We start from the raw sequence: 24,358 nt of genomic DNA on the forward strand, positions 1-24,358 counted from the left end.
CAATGCTATACGACCACCCTCGTCTCCAGAACATTGATATGCAGATTGGTCTCATTTAGGGACCACGTGCCTTGGACTGTCCTGCCCGAGCAACACCCCCCCCCCCCAAGTCGGGAGGTGTCAGTGGTCACCATGGCTTGAGGAGGGTTTACAACAAAGGACTGTCCCTCTACCATCTCCGGAGCGTGGAGCCACCAGAGGAGGGACTTCCTACACACCTCGCTTAAGCGAATCGGATGAATCAATGGCCGATCCTATAAAAACCACTGGACCGCCAGCATCCACTGGAGATTTCGCATGTGAAGACGAGCGCAAAGAAGAAGAGTAATAGTGGCCGCCATGGATCCTAGGGCTAAACACCACTGCGGCTGGGGGAAAGGGATACTGAAAAATTGCGAGGACATGAAGATGAAGACTCCGAACCTGCTCTGGATTCATAAAGACTCTGGATTGCAATGTCTCTTTTCTCGTCCCTATGTAGTCCAGGACCTGAACCGGTTCTATAGAGGACCTGGCTATATTTCTAGTGATACCCAGCAAGTCTGACAACTTCCAGAAATAATCCCTGGCTTGAAAGAGTAGATGCCTGGTGGGAGCAGCAAGGAGCCAATAGTCCAGGTATGGATAGATCTGTATGCCCTGAAGCCCAGGTGAGCCGCTACTGCTGCCATGACCTTGGTGAACACCCTGGAGGCTGTGGTGAGACTGAAGGGTAGGGCCCGGAACTAGTAGTGACTGGCCCCTAGCCAAAAGCGGAGACGACACCTGGAGCGGCTGTGTATATCTTTATATGGTAGTATGCATCCTGGAGGTCTATAGAGCACATCCAGTCATTTTCCTGCAGGTAAGGCAGGATGGATTGTAATGTGACCATCTGGAACTTTTCTTTGGCAACTGACAGGCTCAGAGTGGAAAGTTCAAGAATTGGCCTTGAGTCCCCAGTCTTTTTTGGCACCAGACTGATCTGGGAGACAGGCTGGATGGCCAGTTTGCTTAGCAGCTTTTCTATTTCATGGCTGCTGTCTCCCTTTGCATGGGGTGGAACGTCCGGGAGGTGCTTTGGGGGAGAGGGACGTGTTACAAAGGGAATTGTGCAACCTCTGGATATTATTTGGAGCACAACGGTTTGTTGACATGGACTCCCAAGCGGTCAAGTGCATAGAGAAATGGCCCCAGACTGCCTCCAGAGCATAGCAGTCGGGCAACCCCTCAGGGTTGCTGCGCGGGTCTGTCAGAGAATGGTTCTCGAGACCCGAAGTTCTTCGGACCCCCCCCCCGCCTCTGGGCTGGCATCTGTCATCCCTCTCTGCCACTAAAGGGAAAAGGAGTCCTGAGTGTCCCGAGAATACTGTGACTCGGGACCACATCTTCTTTTGCCCCTGGTGATTCCTGGAGAAGGATCTTTGGGAATTAGAGAAGCGGAGCCCAACAGCAGACAGTGTCTTCCTGCCCTTCTCACTCTGGAATAGTGCGTCACGGACAGTCTTCCCAAACAAGGAAGAGAAGAGCGGTCACAGGGAGCATTCGCAAAAGATGCATTGAAGGGTTCCGCAAAATTACATAGCCTGAGCCAGGCATGTCACCTCATAGCAACGCCAGACCTTCACCACCCATGCTGCTCCTTCGGTGGCATGAGAAAGGAATCGCATGGAAGTGTTGGTAACCACTTTTCAGAGTGGCAATTCGCATAGAGAATGTGAGTTTATCCTCTAGCAACATGGACTCTGGGGGAGACTCGGTGAACTCTGATCAGATTACGCTGCAGTCTGGTAACAAGGGCCATATAGTTCAGTGCCCTTATACAAAAGGTGGCTGAAGCATAAGTCCGCTTTCCCAACCGGTCCATCATCCTGGACTCTCTCCTGAGCCAGTTCCTTCTTCGTGGCAGCTGCAACCACCATGGCATCCAGTGGGGACTCTATGTTCCAGCGCGGTCCATCTACCGGGGGGCTCACGATTTTATCTGGACGTTTTGGGATTGGCTCCACGGTGTCCAGTTCTTTCCATGCCCTGGTGGTAATGAGGTTGAATGTCTCCAGAAACACAGACTCGTCCGAGGAAGGCTTGGGGGCGGACCAACCACCCGGCTGGCGCAGGATCTCCATGATGCCTCCAAAGGAAACATCCTCGTGGGGGGGGGGGTTATCTGGGGGAGCCTTCCCCTTCATCCAAATCAGTACCCTCTGTGAGGGACTCGGGGGGGGGGGGGGGGGAGGCCAGGTGTCTCCTGTTGCACTTGCGTTTGTGAGGAACCTCTTCGGTGGGACTCTATGGAGAGGACTCACAAACAGCCTGTGGTTCCTAGAGGGGAACAGTCTGGGGCATGTCGAGTGCGGCTGTCTCTGCATAGGTAGAATGGCAAAAGGCACACTCAGAAGAGAGGGGATCAGGGCGGACTCTGAGGAAATGGTCAGGAGCCTTGATCCATGTGAGAGAACCCTCTCCACCACGTCAAATGCCGAGGAAGAGAAAACGTCCACAGAGGGAGAGAGAGAGAGGACACTCTCCCCGGATCTGACACAGGGATCGGAGCCAAGCCCGAAGGTGCAGAAACCCTGAGGGGTAGGCCGTGACCCGACAAGGTCATTGCCAACGGAGAAAAACCCAACCCCTTGGATCCAAAGCCCAGACCATGGCTCCGAGAGCTCGGATCAGACTTGGTCGGACCCGACACGCTCAAGGCAACTGCCGGCATTGAGGTAGAGGGTACCATCGGTGCCAGCCCCCTGACTCCAGAACCTCACGGATCCAGGGACTTCGATACCGGGAGATGGATCGGAGAAGGAGAAATAGGGGCAAACAACAGCAGTAAGCTACCCCCTCTAGAGGGAGAGGGTGCCAGCAAGACCATCACCTGCAACTGGGTGCGAATAAATCTTTGCATCATTCTATCCATATCAGCTTCTGATAAACTTCTCATAGACCTTGACGAGGCCACCGATGCTGGCCGGGAAGGATGGTGCATGGAGGCCCTAGGAGGAGGCCGAACCTCCTCTGGCTCCAGGGAAAACCTCGGGGAACAAAGCAGAGGGGAAGCTGTAGTTTGGAAGGAGGAACCGCTGGATCGCAGCATTCCAGGGCTCTTCCTTCCTTTTTTTTTTTCTCTCTGTTTTCTAGACTCCCTTTCCCCAGGTCTGTGGTCAGGATAGTGAGTCCCGGCCTGGAAAGGAGGTAAAGACCCAAAGGCCGAGGTAGTTGTGGTCACAGCAGTGACCGCAAAAACAGTAGGAGAGAAGGTGGCTGCCTCCACAGAAGGGAGAAGCCCTTTCAAAATAAGTTTGGCCCTGTGGTCTTTCAGGGCCCTGGGGTTAAACCCCACATATATGGAGCAGTCAGAGGTGATGTGTTGCCCCCAAATATGCAACACACAGAGTGTGGCCATCTGCCAATGACAACTTTTGGCCACACTCTGTGCACTTTCTGAAGATCAACTTCTGTTGATCCGACATCCTGCAGCCCAAAAGGTACAAGGTACCAAAGGCAGAAACACCCAACCCCAACACTCACAAACTCTCAAATACGAGGCGTGAAAGGAAAAGAAGGCCTACATTAAACGACACTAACCAAACACACTCTACTCTAAAACTTTCTTTTTCTCTTTTAAACGGAGAACGCAAGAGGAGGTTAAGGAAATAAAGGGGACAAGACTTACCTAAAAACTAAGCACACACAAACAGAAAAAGCAAAACAAAACTATCCTACCAGCCTGGAGCTCAAGGGATCGCGCTGCAGGCAAAGCCTCGTCAAACGAGATCTGGGAGGGAAGGAAGGAGGTGCAGTGATATTATGGGTAAGGGGAGGAGCTTGGATCTGATGCTGGTGAAACTGCCGTCTCGAATCTGGTCCGGATCCAAAACCCACAGGCTGATGACCAAATGACGTCAACTACTTCAGATCTAGAGGTTTGGCTGTGGGAGTTGCTTTGGCCCCGGTGTTTGTTAACATGGGATTATGGTGATGGGAAACATTTTGTTTTTCCCTCTTCATTTTGGCCATTGATTGAACAATATTTTAGGTTTTTGGATGATATCTTTATCATCTGCAAACGGAATCTTGAAGATTTGGCAGAATTTGTATTGTAATTTAATTCCATCAATGGCTTCTTCAGATTCACCAGTTTAAGTAATAACAAAGTTATTTTTGGATGCAGTGCTATCCAAGAATTTTGATAGGAAAGGCACAAATTTTAATAGCATCTTATATTACAATAGTCAACATCCACCCTGAGAGAAAAGAAATCAAGTCTACTTATTCAAGTCATTTGGCCCTTTACTTATTTCTAATAAAAAGGTTAAAAAAAAAAAAAAAAAAACTGGAAAAAAATGGTAATACGTTATTAGAAAGTGGATACACTAGTCAACTAGTTAAGGATGTGACCAAATTACAGATGAAAGATTAACCAAATATATACCCCTTGTGAAATCAAGAAATAATATTTAATGAAAGGAACAAAAAATATTTTAATAAAGCAATGTTTTTAAAATTTAGTGGTGCCACAAACAGAATTAAGAACATTATGTGAAACTGGACAAATGTGCTTGGTTCCTTTGACTTGACTGATATGGTGGGTTTTGGACCTAGTTATGTTTACAAGAGGGGAGCCAACATTATGGCACAATTTGAGAAGGGAGGCAACCTGGAAATTAATAGCAGGGATGAATAAGTTGGAATGAGGAAATACGAGGTGTGCAAGCACTGCAGGTTTAAATAGGATTCAACCAACACTGAAATAAACAATTACCGTAGGGTTATTTCAGCGAATAGAAGATAAGACCAACACCAGATAAGTTGTATATGTAGCACTGTGTATGCCCTGCCCCACATTTTACATTGGCAAGACTGAAAGAAGTCTAAACATTTTTTGTGCTTGAAAAAGTAACCCCAGATCCAAGAGGGGGAATGTGGTTGACTAGATTATAGTACTGTGGGTTGTATAGATAACTTTTGTTGAATGTTACAGTCTTACAAGGCCTTAGTGATACAGTATTTATAGGCAGAATTTTAACTTCAAGGGCTGCAAAACTATGAATTAGATGTTAAGTCACACATTAGTTGTAACTCATTCTGGTATTACCGAGTAACTTTTTAATAAGCTTTGTTCAGCAATAATTTTGTTGGAATGGGACCCATGCTTAGTACACAGTGTTTGATTAATGGTTATAGTAAGGTGTAGTTTTATATAAATACATAAAGATATTTTATTTAAGTACTGTTATGTTATATTTAAATAACATTTTTTGTGCTAAAGATTTTTATTGCATTTTTGGTAAATAAATTTGAATAATAATGTTTTACTGGCGACTTCCAGCCGGTATTATGAGAGGATATTTTAAAGATGGTGGACAAGATGTTAATACTGATCCTGAAGAAGTTCAGATTATTTGCACATGAAAGAGCTCATTTTTATTTTTTAATTAAACAAAGGACTCTGCTTCCCGGGTTGGCATGAGTTTTGCATTTATTGTTAAAAGCTTACGACTATTTGAACAAGTTTGGTGACTTAATTTGATCTCAGGCTGTAAACTGGATTTTGCATGCAATAAATATCGTATTTATTCATTTTTTTAACATTCTGTAAACAACTTGCAATATTTCAATAACAACTCAAGCTATGCACGTGCTGTCAGCAGCATTTTGTTCAAGCTACGAGCCTTCATATGAGGCTATGCAGTTCTGTTCGTGTCACTTTTGCTGTTGAGATATTTAGATAAATATGAAAACTATGACAATATAAATTGTTGTACATGAACAAAAATTAACATCACTGTAGCTGCACTGGACAGAACTAAATAGCAGTGCAGTAGCGTTGCCCAGCATGTAAGCATTAACATGAAATATTTCAATAACTTTTATGATATGAACAGGCAATATCAAACACCTAGTAGTGTCAAAAGGATGCAATTAGACCAACACCAAGAGGCATCATTAGGTTTTAATGAGATAAATAATGGTGACATTAATAAATTAATCGAAGACTTTAAAAAGGACTTGGTCACTTAAAGGTTACAATATAATACTAGGTTTTACCGAATGGTTGAAGGTTAAGTGTACTCAGAGAGCTTTGATTTTCATCAACAGATAACTGTTCAGCATCATTTTTTGAAAAATGGAAATGTATTAATGAAAAAGCATGTCTGACTTGTCTAGAACTCCTTGTTGTTGTGTCTTTCGGCTTTTCCTGGTTATGGGTCGCCACAGCGGAACTCCGGTCCACTAATGATTGGCAGTAGATTTTTACGTGCCGAGTTGCCAGCCCTGACGCACAACCTTCAACGAAGGTTCACGTATGTCTCCACACAGAAGACGCTCTAGCTGAGAATCGAACAGGACAAAGTCTTACTGTGAGGCGACAACGCTACCGCACCACCACCGCAGTCCACTTGTCTGGAACTCCTAGACTATAATAGCTGAAAAAAAGATAAACTAGTCCAACAAGCACAGTTCACAAAATGATCCAGAAGACTATCAACACAGCAACTTAATGGTTTCTTTAGTATAAGAGCAAGTCTCAGGTCTGTGGAGATGGAGTATAATTGTTCTGACATACACAACATTACAATGGTTCTGCGATTCTATGATATCATATAGGATGTTCTGCTGTTCTGTTTCTGTTCTGTTATCTTTGGTCTTTAGAATGGAATATTTTTACCACATACATACCCCCTTGCATCTACAGTTAAAAGCAGCTTCCATCTTCCTTCTTGTCTCTGGGATGTGACACTTCTTCATTAAAGGGAAGTAATGGGGGTACTTCAAGGTAACCTTTAACTTTCCATCCTCTGTCTTCTCCAGAGAGTTCAAGAAGTCATCAGGAAGTCCTCCTGTTTCCAAAAAGAAATAACTTATTCAATATAAGGTTGAGTCACCACTACAAAAAAATAAAATCCCACTCATGAAATATCTTACCAAATCATAGTAAATGGGTTTCAGTACAACTAAGTGTGCAAAATGAGAGTCACAAAAGCAAAATGCTAGTGACACTGCCAAACAGTAGGAGGAAAAAGCCCCAAGAAACTAAGTCTTAAAGTACCAAAGGAGAATAAGCAGCTGAAGGGCAAGTAGAAAAGTGCAGTGTATAAGGACTATGATCAACACAACAGATGGAAGGAACTCAAAACAATTCAGCTTTTAATATAGTGCATTATCACAAAGCAAATTACAAATCAGGAGAAAGTCAATCAGATGTTATTTCTAACTTTTGTTTTTAAGTGCATTCCAAAATCTTTTAGTAACTGTACAGACTATTAGGAAACTATTTTAAATAAAAGATAAGGGAGTAATACAGTAAGATATAAATTCAGACCATTATTCACATAGTTTGCTTTCAATATCAAACTCTAAATAAGCAATCCAATAGGAAGTAAAACAAACTGCAGAATACAGAAAATATATAAGGATTAAAGGCAGCAGCAACTAAAACACCACCTAAAATACCCAATATCTACAGAGCGCAGCTAAAGGTGAAGAGTGGAAACCGAAATGATGTAGGCTCTATAACAAACCCCAGAAACTGGAGATTTGAGGGTTTCACCATGTATATTCTGAATGCTGGATTAAGGTTAGGCAAACCAAGACACGTCTGAGAAGTATTTCTGAATAATGAACTGGAGGAAGGCCTTTTCTCCAATAGTAGCTGGTGACTTCAAAACAAGTGGGACAATGACTTGAGGTAGGGCTATATTATGGCAGGTCAGTTATAGTTTCCCTACAATCAAACATCAACTATGATCAGTCACTTCTGCCCACAGACAGTCTTAGTATCCACTCAGTCAGTCAATTGACTGTAGAGCCCTCAAGTGTCAGGCTACCATAAAAACAACAACAGGATCATAAGCTCATAGGTGGTTACAAGGCTATTAACTCAGAGGACAATTCATGCCTAGCCATTTCATCCCAATTGCCAGGATTGTATTTATTAATGACTGCCCATGTCCAGGAGGGTTGTGAGCAGTAACCCAGTAAGAATTTACAGTGCCCTATCCACTCGTCCAGGTTCCTTTTGCATGCTGAATATTTTACTATTGCCTAAAAAAGGGAATAAGGGGAATGGATAAATTTTTACTCCGTATCTTGAAAGCCTGGAGGGACAGGTGCAGACCATCCTTGGCAAAGCAAAGGCATCTGTTAACCATGTTCTCCATGCTGACAGATACTGGATTCTCCTGGAGTGAGACCAGAAACTAAGCCAATTATTAAAATCAATCACTTTGTTTTCATACAGTGGTATCACCCTTTGCGAAGGTAAAATGCAATTCAGTGCAAGACGCATACCTGTCTGACACACATTCAGAGAGATCCATAATGTCTCCTTTCATAAAGCCAAGTGAGATACACAGCAGGTCATTTACACCCACATGGACTATGACAGAATCATACTGATACCTGTGGTGCACTGACTTGAGTGCATGCCAGATCCTGGCTCCAGACAGGCAACTAACAGTTTATCTTCTCCTTGTCCAGCCTGTAGGAGAATCCCATATGAAGACAGCAGTAGGCATAGTGCTTGCTTGCCTTATGGGCTTTGTTCCTGGGGGATCTTTGGGTCTCCTATGCTCAATTCTCTCAACTGTGACTACATTTCACTCCTTCCTAGCATACAACACTGCATATTAAAACAGTATTCTATTTAACTTTATCCTGTTTGTAATATAAAAATATTCTTTTAATGTTTATCTAATGCAGCTTTTCTCCCAAGGCTACTACTAAAAAAGAGCATTCACACAGTCAGACCTTCCTTGTCAACAAATGATTAATTATATATTATATACGATTGTGTGTATTAAAATAAAAACATTTTTGAGCTACTGCAACTCCTAATCTGACATTTAAACATTAACATTAACCGAGAGTTAAAATAAGTTCACTCATCTTTTCCAGTTAATCACTAATTCAGGGTCATGATGGAAAAGCAACCTATCCTAACAATCAAAGCTTAAGGCAATCAACCTCATCCTAGAAAAGAGCACAACAGGACACGCATGTTTACACTTTAATACAACACAACAACTGCACATTTTACATAACCTCTTTAGAATGGACAGGCAAAATAGCTGATAGGTTGATACTAGGCTATCTGCCCTAGGGTATTTATAAGCCGCCAGAGTATGTTTGGCTTTCGCCACCCTTTTAAATTAGTTGACTGTGCCTTTGTATAGTAGGTCACAGAAGGTAGCCCTTTCAAAGGTTTGTTTACTGTACCCCTGTCAAGCAGCGACACAGAAGAGATCCCAGGGGTAAACTTACGATCTCCCATCCATTCGTCAATATTTCTCTTGAAGAGGGTCAGTGAGGTGCTCTGCCTGACATGGATTGGTATTTTGTTCCAGAGTGAGGGGAGCCTCTGGATATGAATCTGTCCCTCCAGCATGTCCTATTTATTTCTGTGCTGAGGTTCAGGTCCCTGGAGTGTGCAGCTCTAAGGGATTTAGATTTCCTGAGGTGAAGCATGTCCATTAATTCTGGGTTGGACATGGCTTTATACGTCAGACACAGATTGCCTCAGAGTAGGCGGTACGCAACTGAGTAGAGCTGGAGTTTCTTTAGCCGAACTGCATAGGGCATCTGTTTGAGCCCCTTGATCCTCTTGGTGAGATACTTTTGGGGTCGGGTAAGGTACATCCCAAACGGGGCATTGTACTCAATTATGGGCCTGATAAGTGATGAGTAGAGGGGCACAATGACTTCTCTTGATCTAGATGTGAACCCTTTCATGATAAGGTGGGCTATATAGAAGGTCTTTCTAACCACTTTGGCAACGTGATTGTCAAAGGAGAGACTGCTATCTACTTGGGTCCCCAAGTCCCTAATTACTTCTTCCGTACTTAATGGAATACCACTTAAGTGGTAATTTGTGGGCACTATGTTTTTTCCAAAGGGGATAACTATGCACTTTTTGGCATTTAGCTTTAGGCCATGGCTCTGACACCAGTTATCAGTCTCTGTGAGACCCTTTTGGAGGATGCTTGTGTCAGTCGGAGAGTCGATTATAGCACCCAGTATGAAGGGACTGGCTTACTTAGACACTTTTGTATTTAGAGATGGCGACCAGTTTAAATCTAGAATTTTTAGGAAAAGCACCTAATCTAATAATTATTTGGAATATTCCAGCAATCACCCAAGGAGACAATTTATTAACATCTATAAAGGTCAACTCATTAGAGCTGTTAGGATGACATCAGGATATGAGGACATGTTGGATGAAGTTATTTTTATTACTTCACTATTTAAGGATAGAGGATATGATGAAAAAGTCATGGCTAATGTCAGTAAATATGTTGTAAATGAATGGGGGAAAAATACATGCCCCTATTGGGAGAAAAGTACAATTCTAGTCTAGTTATAGGTGTAGACAATCTGGCTGTTAAGAAGATAGAGTTAAACAGTTTTGACAGGACCTGTATATTGGAATTCGGTATATACACCGGCAAGATTAAAAAAATTTTGATCAACAACTGGCATATTATATCAGTCGATCAAGATATAGCCCCCATTTTAGGTTACAGTCCCAGATTTGTTTATAAAGTAGGTATTAATATCAAATCGATCTTGGAGAAGGGCATTTCCACCAAGATGCCCACATTTAGGAGTACAGCCAAATGTGGGACTTGTAAACAATGTTATACTATATTCCAGGGGGACAGTGTGATTTTAGATAATTATAAACAAACTTGTATCAATTTTTGTGGGGGTAATTGTTTAACTAAAATGGTAGTATATATTGCCATTTGCAGGACATGTTCTGGGTTCTATATAGGCAAGACCCAAAGGAGTTTTAATAAACGAATTTACTCTCATCTGTATAGTATCAAAAGAAAGGATGAGAAAAATGCGTTGTATAGACATATTAAGCAACATGGAGATAAGCATTATTTTAACTTTGGTATAGTTGACATCGTGCAAGTTGACCATAGAGGTGGTGACTTTAATAGTCTACTACTATACAAAGAATTATGGTGGCAAATGTATACAGACGCATCTGTTACACCAGGTTTGAATGACACAATTTCAATCAAACCATTTTTGGCTTTAAAATGATATGTTTCTTTTAAAATGAAATGGTTTTTAATGAATTACATATTTATTCAGTGTAGGCTATTGATATTTACATATACCTAACATGTTTATATTGGAGTTTCATAATTGTTTGTATGAGCTATTAAGTTGGTTTATATTATGTGTATGTATTTCTTTAAAATTTTTCTTATTTCAAACTGATATGGCGCCAAAAATGTTACTTAAGGAACCGATTACTAAGTTATGGTGTTCTGATGAAGCTTGTATTTGTAACAAGTGAAAGCGCTTAACCAGTTTTGGCGTTTTGGCTATAATAAATAATTTTTTCACTTGGTTTTATTTCGTGATCTGATATTTGCTGTCGACGACCTCATTGGGACTATGGAAGTGTTGCACTGAGTGGAATTCCCGAAACACAGAGGAGTATTTTGCACACAGTGGTTTCTGTTCCTGTTTTTGTTTCTTAAATTTAACTAAGAAAAATTCTGCACAAGAAAAGAAATATGGAACATTTCATGTGTACTCTGCTTGTATGGAATGTTCACTTAACCAAGGCACACAAACATGAAAAACATTATATTTTTACTAGGTCCACATTATGAAGGTTACTCATACATTTCTGTCTGTCAATTTATTAGTAATTAACCAAAATAACAAAGACAAAACCCAGCAAAAATTCCACCACTAGCAAGATAGTCCAGGAATGAAAAATACAGGCCAAGAAGAGCTTCCAGTAGTTTAATAAAACATAGCAAAATTGACAAGCTTGAGCGCTATTGCATAAAAATATACTTTATCAGAATCTGTTATTTAGTGGCATTCAGAAGAACACATCAACTTAAGTCATAAGAGAAGCATTGCGTGGCCGACAGTGTAAACAATCTGGTGAAGTTCAGACAGACTGACAATCTGGCCATGAGCAAATTGCTCAAAGATGCAGATGGAAACCAGCAACAAAAGCAGCATCAAAACCAACGAAAGACAAGAATCTATGCTACAAATTCACAAGATAATGTTGTGTCTGCTTTAGTACTGAAGTATATGTGAAGTTATTAATTTTCTGCATTTTTTATAGGGAAATGACAAGTATGGGACAACACTGTTTAATGCGGCCAAGGTTCCTACTTTATGTAAGGGCACAATGAGCGCATTTTTCGGAAACTAAGATCATGGTCATCCTTAATATCACTGTTAATGATTAAAGGGGGTGAGAGCAACTGCACTTGCAACATTTTTTTTTAAAGAATTCAGTGGACAGGCTATCAACAGAAGGGGATGTGAGGTTTTAGTTTAAGTGGGACATTTTGCACAAATATTGAGACTGACAGCAGAGGGAAGGTGGGATAGCCGCAAAGTAGAGAAGCTCAGTATTCAGCCCTCTAACTAGCTACCAGTCTTCTGTACCATCATGAACAAAAAACCTCCACAGTGACAATCTTAGTGTTACTCAAGTGAAGAAAAGTTGAAGGACTGGCGCTCAATTCAAATTACACTGATTTTCAGCATTACACCATAATGTCTTTGGGCTATTACACGCAGTTGCTGAAGACAGCTCCTCTTCTAGCAAAAACACATTTCCCATTACTTATGAGCCTCAGGAAATTTGAGGAAGTTAATTTTTAGTTTTGAATGTCTAGAAGTAGACCAAAGAGTGGAATCCAAGGTAATTTTTTTTAAATCTACCAACATACTTTTTGCACAAGAAGGTCATATTGCTTAAAACATTCAAATCCACCAAAGTGGAACAAAGAACAGCATCATCAAATGGTAGCTGGTAAAGTATACGCCAATTTACATAGAGCAGAACTTAATCAAAACATGCATCACCAAATTTCCTCATATTTCTGGAACAGCAAAACTCTTGCTGCCTCTGGATTTTCGTATGACTTCATACAATAAATGCAGGCAGGTGGTCACTGATGGATTCAGCCATGAAACTTACAAATACAAAATTACTTGGTGCAGCTGTCAACATTCAGTCTAGTACGCTTTCATGGCTAGAGGTTTTGTCTATTCTTAATGTCAGGTTTATTAAAAGAATGAAAACACAGAAATATACAAAAGGATGGCCAAGACTGTCCACTGAGGGCTTCTAATCAACAGTTATGTTGCATTTCAAATGAATTGTGTACTTAAAGTACAAATCTGCCAATTAAGGGCCTCTTTTGCTAGTGATGTGTGGCCCTGAGGGAATATACAAACAAGCTACTTACAAAATTAATGCACTAAAAGCCTTAGATTAAGTCAGAATAGCTTCTCTGTGGAAAAAAAATGGGATTTAATAATTTTTTTTTTTTTTTTTTTTAAGTTATGTGAAGTTGTCACACTGCAGCATGGCAACATCTATTTCACAGTTTTCTACCTGACTACAGCATATTTTAACTTAGTAGTATGACTTGCAAGTCAAGGGCATCTTGCAGCCATGTTTCAGGAAATAGCTGAACATCAACTTTATACAGACCATCACAACCATATTACAAATGGGTTTCATTCCTTAATATCACTAGCAGTGACACAAGCATGTTTTAGCTTAGCAGTAGTGTAACAGTGATCTCTGCCTTCATGGATACTCAAAGGGTGCTAATGAAGGTTAAAAAAATGAACTATAAAAATAAAGTTTTTTCTGCCTTTGGTGTCACCTACAACCTAATGTCTGGGGCAGCACCTTCATCCACTCAACTCTTACCACTGCTATATTCCCCCACCTGTAAAGTGGCTTGGCATCAAGGACTGCAAATGCGCACTCAGATTACAATATCATGAGACTCGCAGTCTCTTCAGGCAGACCTTTGGACTTGGAGACGGAAAAGTCAAAATCTCTCGTGTGTGTTGTAATCAGCTTCTACTGGTAAAGTGCATGCAACAAATTTTTGCCATTTTCCAGAACAGATTAAAAGACCATCTGACTGTTACCTATCAATGTAAATGCTGGTGAGAAAATAGTTAATCATTATACGCAGTCTCCAACAGCCTCATACCGTTTAACAATAACCCTTGAATACACTAATTACTAATCCAGCTTTGCCTATGTAAACATTACCATAAACTGCAAAAATATGTACAATATCTCTTGTTGAAAGAAAAATTTATTTTGCAGTTTATCTTCAGTGCGAGCTACTCTGTTTCATCTGTTCACGCCATAATTTATTTAACAGGTAGATGAAGGAGTATAAAACCTTTTCAACAATGACCTAGGCAAGAATAACAGTACATGATCAAACTTCAATTAATCATTACAGTAGGTATGCTTTCAAGTCTGGGGCCATGTATAATTTTAACACAGAGACAAAGTTTATGATACATATATAATATACATACAGTAAATATAGTCAGTGAAATGTAATAAAACAGTAATAAATGTAAAAAATAAATAAAATAAAAGGCATCAGTGATCCAGTGAAACTGTATAAACAGAAAGTATGCACAGTTCACCAGATTTAAAAATTAACTACATAATCAGTTGCTGTTGCTTAGTAAACAGGATGACAAAAGGTTGTGTAAATCTGATGGACTGGAAATATGATAACTGGATGATTGCAGTTTCAGACAAGTCCCATTCTGGCAAAATGGTTCTGACAAAAACACTTCCAGCAAGCTTAACAATACCATTTTCCCCCAACATCGTGTTGCTGTGGACTTGGTATACATAAGATGGGGATATAGGTTCACAGGCAAGTACTAGGCTAGCTGCCCTTCTGGGCCATTTTAAGTCTAGCCAATTTCCCAAAGGCAAGAATCAAAGCCTGTATTTTGTGTCTATGAGGTAGACACCTTACCAATTTTGTCAACCCCCCCCCCCCGAGTTTAGTTATTTGTCCCCACATTATCTTTGGCTTTGCTCCTGATTCCTGGGCTAGGAGACTGACAGTTATGTCTAAAAGCTGGAAGAGAACCTGTGACAGTAACAACTGTCAAGGTATAGAACAGAACAGAGTGCTAGGCTGTATGACTGTATAGAGGGGCACATAGGGGTACAAGGAGCTCTGAGGAGAAATTTCGGCAGAAACAGTACACAGCAGTGTGACTTGTTGAAACTCTCATAAACAAGTTGACATGAATGCAAATACATTTACCAGGTTAAACATTCTGAATACTTCTCTACATTTTTTTCTATGGCCCAAGTCATTGCTAGAAGTGTTTGTGGACTAGCCGACATACCAGTACCCTTCAGTATCACTTGTCTCTGACCTCAATGATACTCCAAACAACACCCTATCATTCTCCTATGAAGCCTCAGGAAGACATGAATTGCAACTGGAGATAATTCTCACAGTGAAAATGCCTACTGAATGGCCCAGTGGAAAAACAGAAAAGTACAGTTTTGTACCTACCATAAATGTAGATGTTCGAGGATCCACATTGCTGCAGTCCTAACCATTGGGTAGTCCGCTGTCCAGTCGGCCCGAATACCAAAGTATATGGCTGACGTCGGTCAAGGCGCATTAGACGGACGTCAGGACGTCAGGGTACTAATGCGCATGACCGACGTCATAGCCTCAGTCTTTTCTTGCCCCAGATGTCAGAAGACCCTAAAAGACAAGGCCCAAACCAAAAAACCAAAAACCCTGCACCAAACATAAATACAATATATACAAAAGTACAGAGTATATCTTAACCCACACCACCACCCCTAAACACAGAGGGAAGGAGGGAGGGTAATTGGACTGCAGCAATGTGGATCCTCGAACATCTACATTTATGGTAGGTACAAAACTGTACTATGTTCTTCATTCCACATTGCTGCAGTCCTAACCATTGGGTAGAATCCCAAAGCAGAGGTAAGGGAGGCTGGCAAATCATAAGGAAGCAGGAGCTGTCAACATGCCTTGCAAAATAGCTGTGGCAAAACCAGCCCTAGATTTAGAGTAGAGAGGAAGGTGGTAATGCTTAGAGAAAGTATGCACTGAACTCCAAGTAGCTGCCTCCAAAATATCCTTAGTTGCCACCCCTTAGAAATGCTGTTGAAGTGGCAGTAGCCCTAGTGGAATGAGGCCTAATCCCAGCTGGAATCTCCTTGCCATGATGGGAATAACAAAATGAAATGCAAAACCCAATCCACTTAGAAATAGTTTGCTTAGACACAGGCTTGCCCTGAGAACTCAAAGCAAAAGAAACAAACAACTGCTGAGACTGCCTGAAATCCTTAGTCCTGCTTAAATAATAACGCAACTGCCTATGTACATCTAAAGTGTGCAAAATCTTTTCCCCTTTATTTTGGGGATCTGCATAGAAAGTAGGCAAATGAATAGTTTGGTTTAAAGCCACACTAGAAACCACCTTAGGCATAAAGGAAGGATTAGTGCGTAATGATACCTATCCTTATGGAAAATCAAAGGGCTCTACTGCCATAAGGGCCTGCAACTCAGAAACCCTTCTTGCAGAAGTAATAGCCAACAAAAAGCAGTCTTCCATGACAAGTATTTCAATTCAGCAGTAGCCGAGGCTCAAAGGTTGTAGAGTAAGTTTTCCAACACAAAATTGAGATCCCAAGCAGGAGTAGGAGCTCTCGTGGGGTCTTATATTCTTTGCCCCTCTAAGAAACTGCTTGAACAAAGGATGCGAAAACAATGGTGGGTCACAATCATAGTGAGCAGAAATTGCTGCAGCATGAATCTTAATGGAAGAGAAGGACAAACCTTTGTCCAATAACTCAGTAAGATATTGAAGAGCCACACTCAAATTAGGCTCAGAAATCTCCAAATTCTTTGCTGCACTCCAAAATAAAATCTCTTCCATTTTTCTGCGTACACTTTCCTTGTACTAGGTCTTCTGGCTTCCATAATCACATTTAAAACTTGTTGAGGAAGTTGAGACCTGCTGTGTTTCAAAACAGAATATGCCAGGCAGTTAGATGAAGAGAGTGAAGCTTGACATTGAGCAGGTGACCGTCCTTCTGAGATAACAGATGTGGAATCAAAGGTAAAGGCCATGGAGGCTTCCTTACCAGACTCCTTAGTAGTGGGTACCAGTGTTGGCGAGGCCAATCTGGAGCTATTAAAATCATCCTTGGCTTGTCTTGTCTGACCTTTAGGAGCACCTTTGGAAGAAGAGGCAGAGGTGGAAGGCATACACATGAAGATTTTTCCAACTGAAAGAAAGAGCATCCACTTTCCAAGCTGTGTGATGAAACCCCTTTGTGCAAAACTTTGGCAGCTGGTGGTTTATTGGAGAAGCGAACAGATCTATGTCTGGAGTTCCCCATGACACTGTCAATTTCTGAAATACATGAAGATCCAGTTTCCACTCGTGGGGATCCATGATTTGTCTGCTTAACACATCTGCTAAGGAGTTCTGTGCTCCCGGCAGAAACCTTGCCTGAAGAGTTAGTTGCAAGCTGGCCGCAGTCTCCCATAAAATCATTGCTTGCCTGCATAACGGGTAAGAATGTGTTCCCCCTTGTTTGTTGATGTACCACATGACAGTTGTGTTGTCTGTTAGAATCAACATCTGCCCTGGAAGAAGTAACTCCTTGAAAGCCATTAATGCAAACTGGACTGCTAACATCTCCTTCATGTTGATATGTAGATGCTGTAGTCTGGCAGGCCACTTGTCTTGTATCCACTTTCCATTTAGATGAGCTCCCCAAGCAATGTCCGAGGCATCTGTCGTTAAAATCTGACTCGCCTCTGGCGGGTCACAGAGAGTCCCTTGTTTAGGTGACATTCCTGAGCCCACCACAAAAATTATTTTTGAATGCAAGGTATTATTTGAATGACAGTGTCCAAATCCTGGCAGTGCTGTGTCCATACATTTTTGAGATACCATTGCAGCTTCCTCATACGCAGTTTGGCATTGGGAAGCACCAGAATACAAGATGCCATGAACCCTAAGGCTTGAAGGACTGTCCTTGCAGTCAGCCCGGACTGAAGAGATAGTTGATGGAAGTAACTGGAGAGATTCTTTTGTTTGTCCGGGGTTAAAAGGCCATCTGGGCTGCTGTATTCAGTCTCACACCCAGAAAGCACATGTCTTGAGAGGGTACTACACTGGACTTTATTTCGTTCACAGAATACCCTAGGCATCTTAGCACTGCTATGACATATTCCAAATGCTGTAGAAGGTCTTCCTTTTCTTGAGCCAGAATCAGGCAATCGTCCAAATAAGGATAGATTTGAATTCCTTTTAGCCTGAAGTAAGCTATCACTGGAGCCAGAACCTTTGTGAATACTCTGGGCGCAGTAGATAAGCCAAAGGGCAATGCAGAGAACTGATAATGAGAATTTCCAGCTCAGCAGATACTTTCTGCAACTTAGTCTTATAGGCACATGAAGGTAAGCTTCCTTGAGATCTAAAGTTACCATCCAGTGATCTTTGCCCAGCAGAGGTAAAAGCTGTTGTAACGTCAACATTTTGAACTTGGGAATGTCCAGATAAGTGTTGAGGATAGATAAATCCAAAATTGGTCTCCACGTGTTCCCCTTCTTTGGTACTAGGAACAGGCGAGAATAAAATCCTAGGCCCCTTTCTGGTACAGGGACTGGCTGAATGGCCCCTATTTGGAGTAACAGAGAAATTTGCTTGTGAGCCTCTTTCCTTTGTGGAGGAGGAGCGTCTGGCATGCCTTTGAAAGGGGCAAGGTATGGAAATAAAACCTGTAACCGTGGTGAATGATATCCAAAACCCATCTGTCTTGAGTAATTAAATTCCAATTTTCTTTGAAAGAGACAGTCTTCCTCCCAAAGGAGCTGCCAGACGAGAATGTACTGGCAGCTGAAAAGGCAGGTCATTGGGTCTGTTTACGAAAGGACTGACCCCTGCCCTCACCAGAAGTCTGGGCAGGGGAACTCCTGGTTCTAGGCCAAAAGAACCTTGAGCTCTGCCCCTACCACGTCTAGACCTGCCCCTAGACTGGGAATCATAAGCAGGATATGTCCATCCCTTAGTAGGCCAATTTCTGCTAAACTTTGGAGGCTGCACCTGCAAAAAATCTTTAACAGTCTGCATAGATTTAGCCTTGTCCTCCATTTTCTTTAAAACTGCTTCCACAGGCGAACCAAACAACACATCAGACTGCAAAGGAGCATCCAAAATCCTTGTCTTAACATGCTCAGATAAATTCTGATCTCTCAACCAAGCGTGCCTGCGAAGAACAGAGCCAGTGGCAGCCACCCTCGAGGAGGCCTGCACAGCATCAAAACCACATTGCAAGAATGCTTACCCACTTGTTCAGACACATGAACTAAATCCAGCAACTCTTTACACTCAATACCTTCCAGAGCATCCACCTTAGATTTCAATTGTGAAAGGAGATAATTTTGATATTTTAACATGTGAAACTGACAATTCAACGCCCTCATGGCTAAAGTGGAAGAAGTATACACTTTCTTTCCCCATCTATCCAAAGCCCTTGCCTCTTTATCAGAGGGAACAGGATTTTTAACAACAGAGGCCTTAACACCTTTAGGCCCCTGAGAAACAATTTCTGGGTCTGCCCTAGGACTCTTAAAAGATACTTATGAGCTTCAGGCACCCTATAGTACCTATCAGGTTTAACAGGGGCAGGAGGCAAAGAATCAGGGTTCAGGAAGCCTCTGCAAAAACATCTTCCACCACATTCAACACAGGAGGTATAGCTAAGGGCCTATGCTGGGGTAAAACAAGAATTCCCTAAGCCTCTTCCTGGAATCAGAGAAATCTTGGCCTTCCCATTTAAAATGCTCCCTCATGGAATGCAGAGTCTCTGAAAATGAAAAATCCTCAGGAGGAGAAGCTGAAGGAGTGGAATCATCCACATCAGAATCAGAATAATGAGGAAACTCCTGCAAGTCTTCAGCCGAAGACTCAGAAGCCTCTGAACACTGTTCAAAACTCTCAAACTCAGGCTCCACCCTAGGCCTCTTATCAGGAGGGGGCATAGAACCTCTAATCATAGTAATCAAATCCTCTGCCATTTTAAGCATATGTTTCTTAGGCACAGAACCTGAAGTGCTAGGGAAGCCCCACTGAAGTTAAACTTGGCCTCCTCTCAAGGAAGTCTTGGAAACAGAAGGAGGCTCTAACTACCTTAGGAAGAGGGAAGAACAGCTACCTGAGAAGCCCCTCAGCCTGGCCTACCTCCTGAGAGGCACATCCTGTAACAGTAAAGTCTCTGCCTGAGACTCCACAGAAACTCCTGGCAAAACCTCTGGCTCCACTGGGCCTTCTAAAGAACCGGCGTCCGGGACTGCCGGTTCTTCACCCCTAGACAGCTGCTTTGTCCTTGCGCTTTTGCGAAGCGGGCGTCGGAGCATCCGACGGCATTTTATAATTACAACGCTTCCCAAACACTAACCTGGCACAGTCTAACCTTCTCTTAATAGTGCGTTTGTTAAATCTAGCACAAGGCGGCATCCAACAACGTCGTGCTCAGGCCTAAACAAGGTATACACAAAGTATGGTAATCCCTATGAGGTATCTGTTTCCCACAAGAAATACAGTTATTCACTTTTTCTGACATCCGGTTAAATACTGAGGCAAGAAAAACCAAAATGTTCTAGCAGAGTACTTAGCCAACTTTGATTCGGTCTGAAACTCCGACTTCAGAAAATTTCAGAACGCCAACCTGCACTCGCAAAACTGCTTCTGCATCGGACCATGCGGCAAAAAAGACTGAGGATATGACGTCGGTCATGCGCATTAGTACCCTGACGTCCTGGCGTCAGTCTAATGCGCCTTGACCGGCGTCAGCCATATACTTTGGTATTCGGGCCGACTGGACAGCGGACTACCCAATGGTTAGGACTGCAGCAATGTGGAATGAAGAACATCGAGAGTTATGTACTCACCATAACAATATATCGGGTGTTGTCAGTCTCCTTCTGGTTCAACCTGTGAGACTTCGGATCAGACTATAATCAGACACACTGGCTGATTCTAAACCCTTTGGCTCATCCTGATTCCACTTTACCTAACCAGTAACTCCTGCTCCTACATCAGCTCCCCAGATTGAGTTTGCCCCATTAGAAAAATAGGATACATCTCCAGCCTCATTGTATACCAGTCTTCTGCCACACTCAGTAAAAAGACCCAGAGACCTTTTTAAGCAAAGATATTAACTTTAAAAATAATCTCACCAAATCCCACATCATTTTATTTCTTCTGCTCTGTGCTACTATGAATTTTTTCTTCAACTACAGTGCCCGAAATTCTTCCAGTCTCTTACCCAACTCTTCTTTTGTGAATGGTAAGAAGGTGGTTTCCTCATTCAAGTTTTTGTTGAAGTCTATAGACAGGGTGCTTATTCTTTTCTTTAGATTCTTGATTTTCTACAGAAATTGGAGAAAAAAAATGTACATCAGCATAAGGTATACATTATCACGGATAGCACAATAACATTTTCACAGCAAGATGAACTAGTAACAAGACAACGAGATAAATAATGTGCTTAAACAGACAGGACTAGGACCCTTTAAAGAGTATATTTAAAAATATACAAGAACAGTTATGGTTTGACCACAGAACAAAACTTAAAATCATGATGAAAAGACCAAGGCACAAAAGATGAACAGGCATTTTTGCCATGCAAATTAAAGTGTTTAACTGTACGTAATGGTTCATAGACCAAATAACTACATTAATAAATGAAGGCAAGTCTGTACGCGCACACACAAACATACACAAAGAAAAAACACATGTTAAAAGATAGTAAATATTCTCCACATCATCTCAGGAATGGCACGTTAGTGCCCAAGTGGCTACAACCTTTGAAATAATTCAGTGATCATAAGCAACAAACAAAATATGAGCAATATAGTAAAGAAAAGTCTAAAAAGTCACATGAATGTTAAAACATTAAGAATGCTGTTACCAGCACATGCGCATCAAAATAAGAAAAGCAGGATTTTTCTTGACCATCATTAATTACAGACACTGTTACATTTTAGGCCTGTCTTCAGATACCTGCAAAGTTCTAAACAACTTAAGTACATACCCCACAATTCTCGCATCTATATCACGTTATCGAAAGTTTACTTAATCGAATCAATAAAGGTCGAACTTTATTGATCGATTAAGTAAAACATCGAACATAAAAAAAAAAAAATTAAAAAAACAAACAAAAAAAAACACTAAATGGTGTAGGTAGGGGGGCTGTGCCCCCCACACCCCCCTACTTAAACATACCAACTCCAAGACCGCACTACATTGAGGTAAACGGAAATCTACCCTTACGGAGATTTCCATTTACTTGCACGATTTTCTTCACTTTCGATATTGTCGTGCCGACAATATCAGACTCTCTATATTGTCAGCTTACTACAACGTGAAGTAGACCCCAATTCTCAACTATCACTCTAGCTTTTTCCTTTGGCAAGTTTCAAATATAGTTAAAGTGACGAGACAGACTCTAAACAAGTAATTTTTAAATCTCAATTCTGAGACTTTGCAACTAATGCTAATAGACAGAAAGGTGGGAGAAGAAATGTCTTTTTAGTAAGACTTTTCCTTTTGTAAATTAATTATATTTACGTTTTTAATTTGTGGGAATGTTCTGAAAATGAAATACTAGAATTTGTTACATAAAACACTACTACTAGTTTTTCAAGTTTCACTTTTTCTAACTATTCTAAATTATTTAGATGTTACCATCACAGAAGAAGATGAAGCTTTTCCGACAAACTACAGAAAGCAATTTTAAGCAACTTGTACCTTCATTTTCTGGGTTCTCATCCCATGAGCCTAGCTGATTTTACAATAAAGGCTTCTGTGTGTGAATTGTAAGGTGACTACTGCAAGGATTTTACGGGTTGTTTTTGGCAGTAGTTTGGTTACTTTGCTCGTTTACTGCAAAAGTAAAACTTCCAAGGCAATAATGTCTAAAAGAATCCACACAAGAATATGTCCAAACATTTGGTGTGGGGCCTATAAACAGTCTAAGCTTAATCTCAGCACCTCTAGTCTTGACACATTGAGAAAACAGAAGAGGGATAAAGCCTTCTTATCCCTCATATATGTAAAAAATTATATATTATATCTTTGTATACATATATATATATATATATATATATATATATATATATATGTATATATAATATATTTTTCACATACTGCATGTGTATATTTATAGGGCGGCCATACATGTGTATATTTATAAGGCAGCCACGGAGGTGCAGCAGTTACCGTTGCCACCTCACAACAAGAGGTTCTCCGGTTCGATCCTCAGCTGGAGTGCATTCTGTGCGGAGTCTAAGTCCTCTCTGTGGTCACGTGGGTTTCCTCCGGGTGCTCTGGTTTCCTCCCACACCACAAAGACATGCCGTAGGTGGATTTGACACTCCAAATTGGCCCTAGGTGTGAAGGCGTGCATGTGTGTGCCTTCTGTGGAAGGTTGGGCGCCGGGCTGGCAACCCAACACCGTAAAACTCCACTGCCAATCATGAGGGGACTGGTGATACGCTGTGGCAACCCCTAACCGGGAAAAGCCGAAATAAGAAGACGTGTATATTTATACACGCATCTACGGGTCTATGTCAGATATCAAGAGATTCCAAAAAACTTGGGGGGGGGGGGGCAAAACTCCAACTTTTCTACAATTTTCCAGTGTGGGCTTGTGCACCCCCTCACATGCCCTACACATTATGTATACCAACTCCAAGATCGCACTATAGCAAGGAAAAGGGTAAATTTTCCGATCCTCGCTGTACTGCGATCTCCAATCAAAAGCTTCCAGTTTTAAAAACTCGATCAACTGATAGGGACCCATATGTGTGTGTGTGTGTGTGTGTGTGTGTGTGTGTGTGTGTGTGTGTGTGTGTGTGTGTGTGTGCATCTACCTACATAAACACACACACACACATATATATATATATATATATATATATATATATATATATATATATATATATATATATATATATATGTATATATATATATATATATATATATATATATATATATCTATATCTATATACACACAATGTGTATGTGTGTGAAAAATGCACATTCATATTATAGAAGCAAATTCTTATTCTTCTTTCGGCTTTTCCCAGTTTGGGGTCGCCACAGCGGAACTCCGGTCCATTAATGACTGGCAGTAGATTTTTACGGTGACGAGGTGCCAGCTCGACGCCCAACCTTCAACGAAGGCACGCCCATTTAATCATGTCTTTCAAACACCACTAGACCGCGGGGAGGACATGCAGACTCAACACAGAAGGTGCTCCAGCTGAGAATCGAACAGGAGAACCAATTGTTCTGAGGAGACAACACTACCGCTGCACCACTGCGGCTTCTTATATATAAGCATATAAAGTAGGAATTCATTAAATCATTTTTATCTGATGAAGTTAGATTAAACATGGGCAAAAGTGCTCATAATATATTTGTCTCGTTTCTTCATAGAGAGAATTCAAAAGTTTTTCATGTTTTA

General features: G+C 41.4%; 1 protein-coding gene across 1 annotated transcript in view; it reads right to left on the minus strand.

The window, feature by feature from the left end:
* THOP1 (thimet oligopeptidase 1) overlaps window positions 1-24,358 on the minus strand; it is a 499,186-nt gene that overhangs the window by 386,336 nt on the left and 88,492 nt on the right. The window contains exons 5-6 of the mRNA XM_044053986.1: window positions 21,155-21,257; window positions 6,661-6,821 (exon numbers count right to left, since the gene is read on the minus strand). Coding sequence (XP_043909921.1) covers window positions 6,661-6,821; window positions 21,155-21,257 — 264 coding nt within the window. The remainder of the gene's footprint in view (window positions 1-6,660; window positions 6,822-21,154; window positions 21,258-24,358) is intronic.

Source organism: Protopterus annectens, chromosome 13.part0, assembly GCF_019279795.1.
Source record: "Protopterus annectens isolate FY-2018-M chromosome 13.part0, PAN1.0, whole genome shotgun sequence".
Classification (NCBI taxonomy): domain Eukaryota; kingdom Metazoa; phylum Chordata; order Ceratodontiformes; family Protopteridae; genus Protopterus; species Protopterus annectens.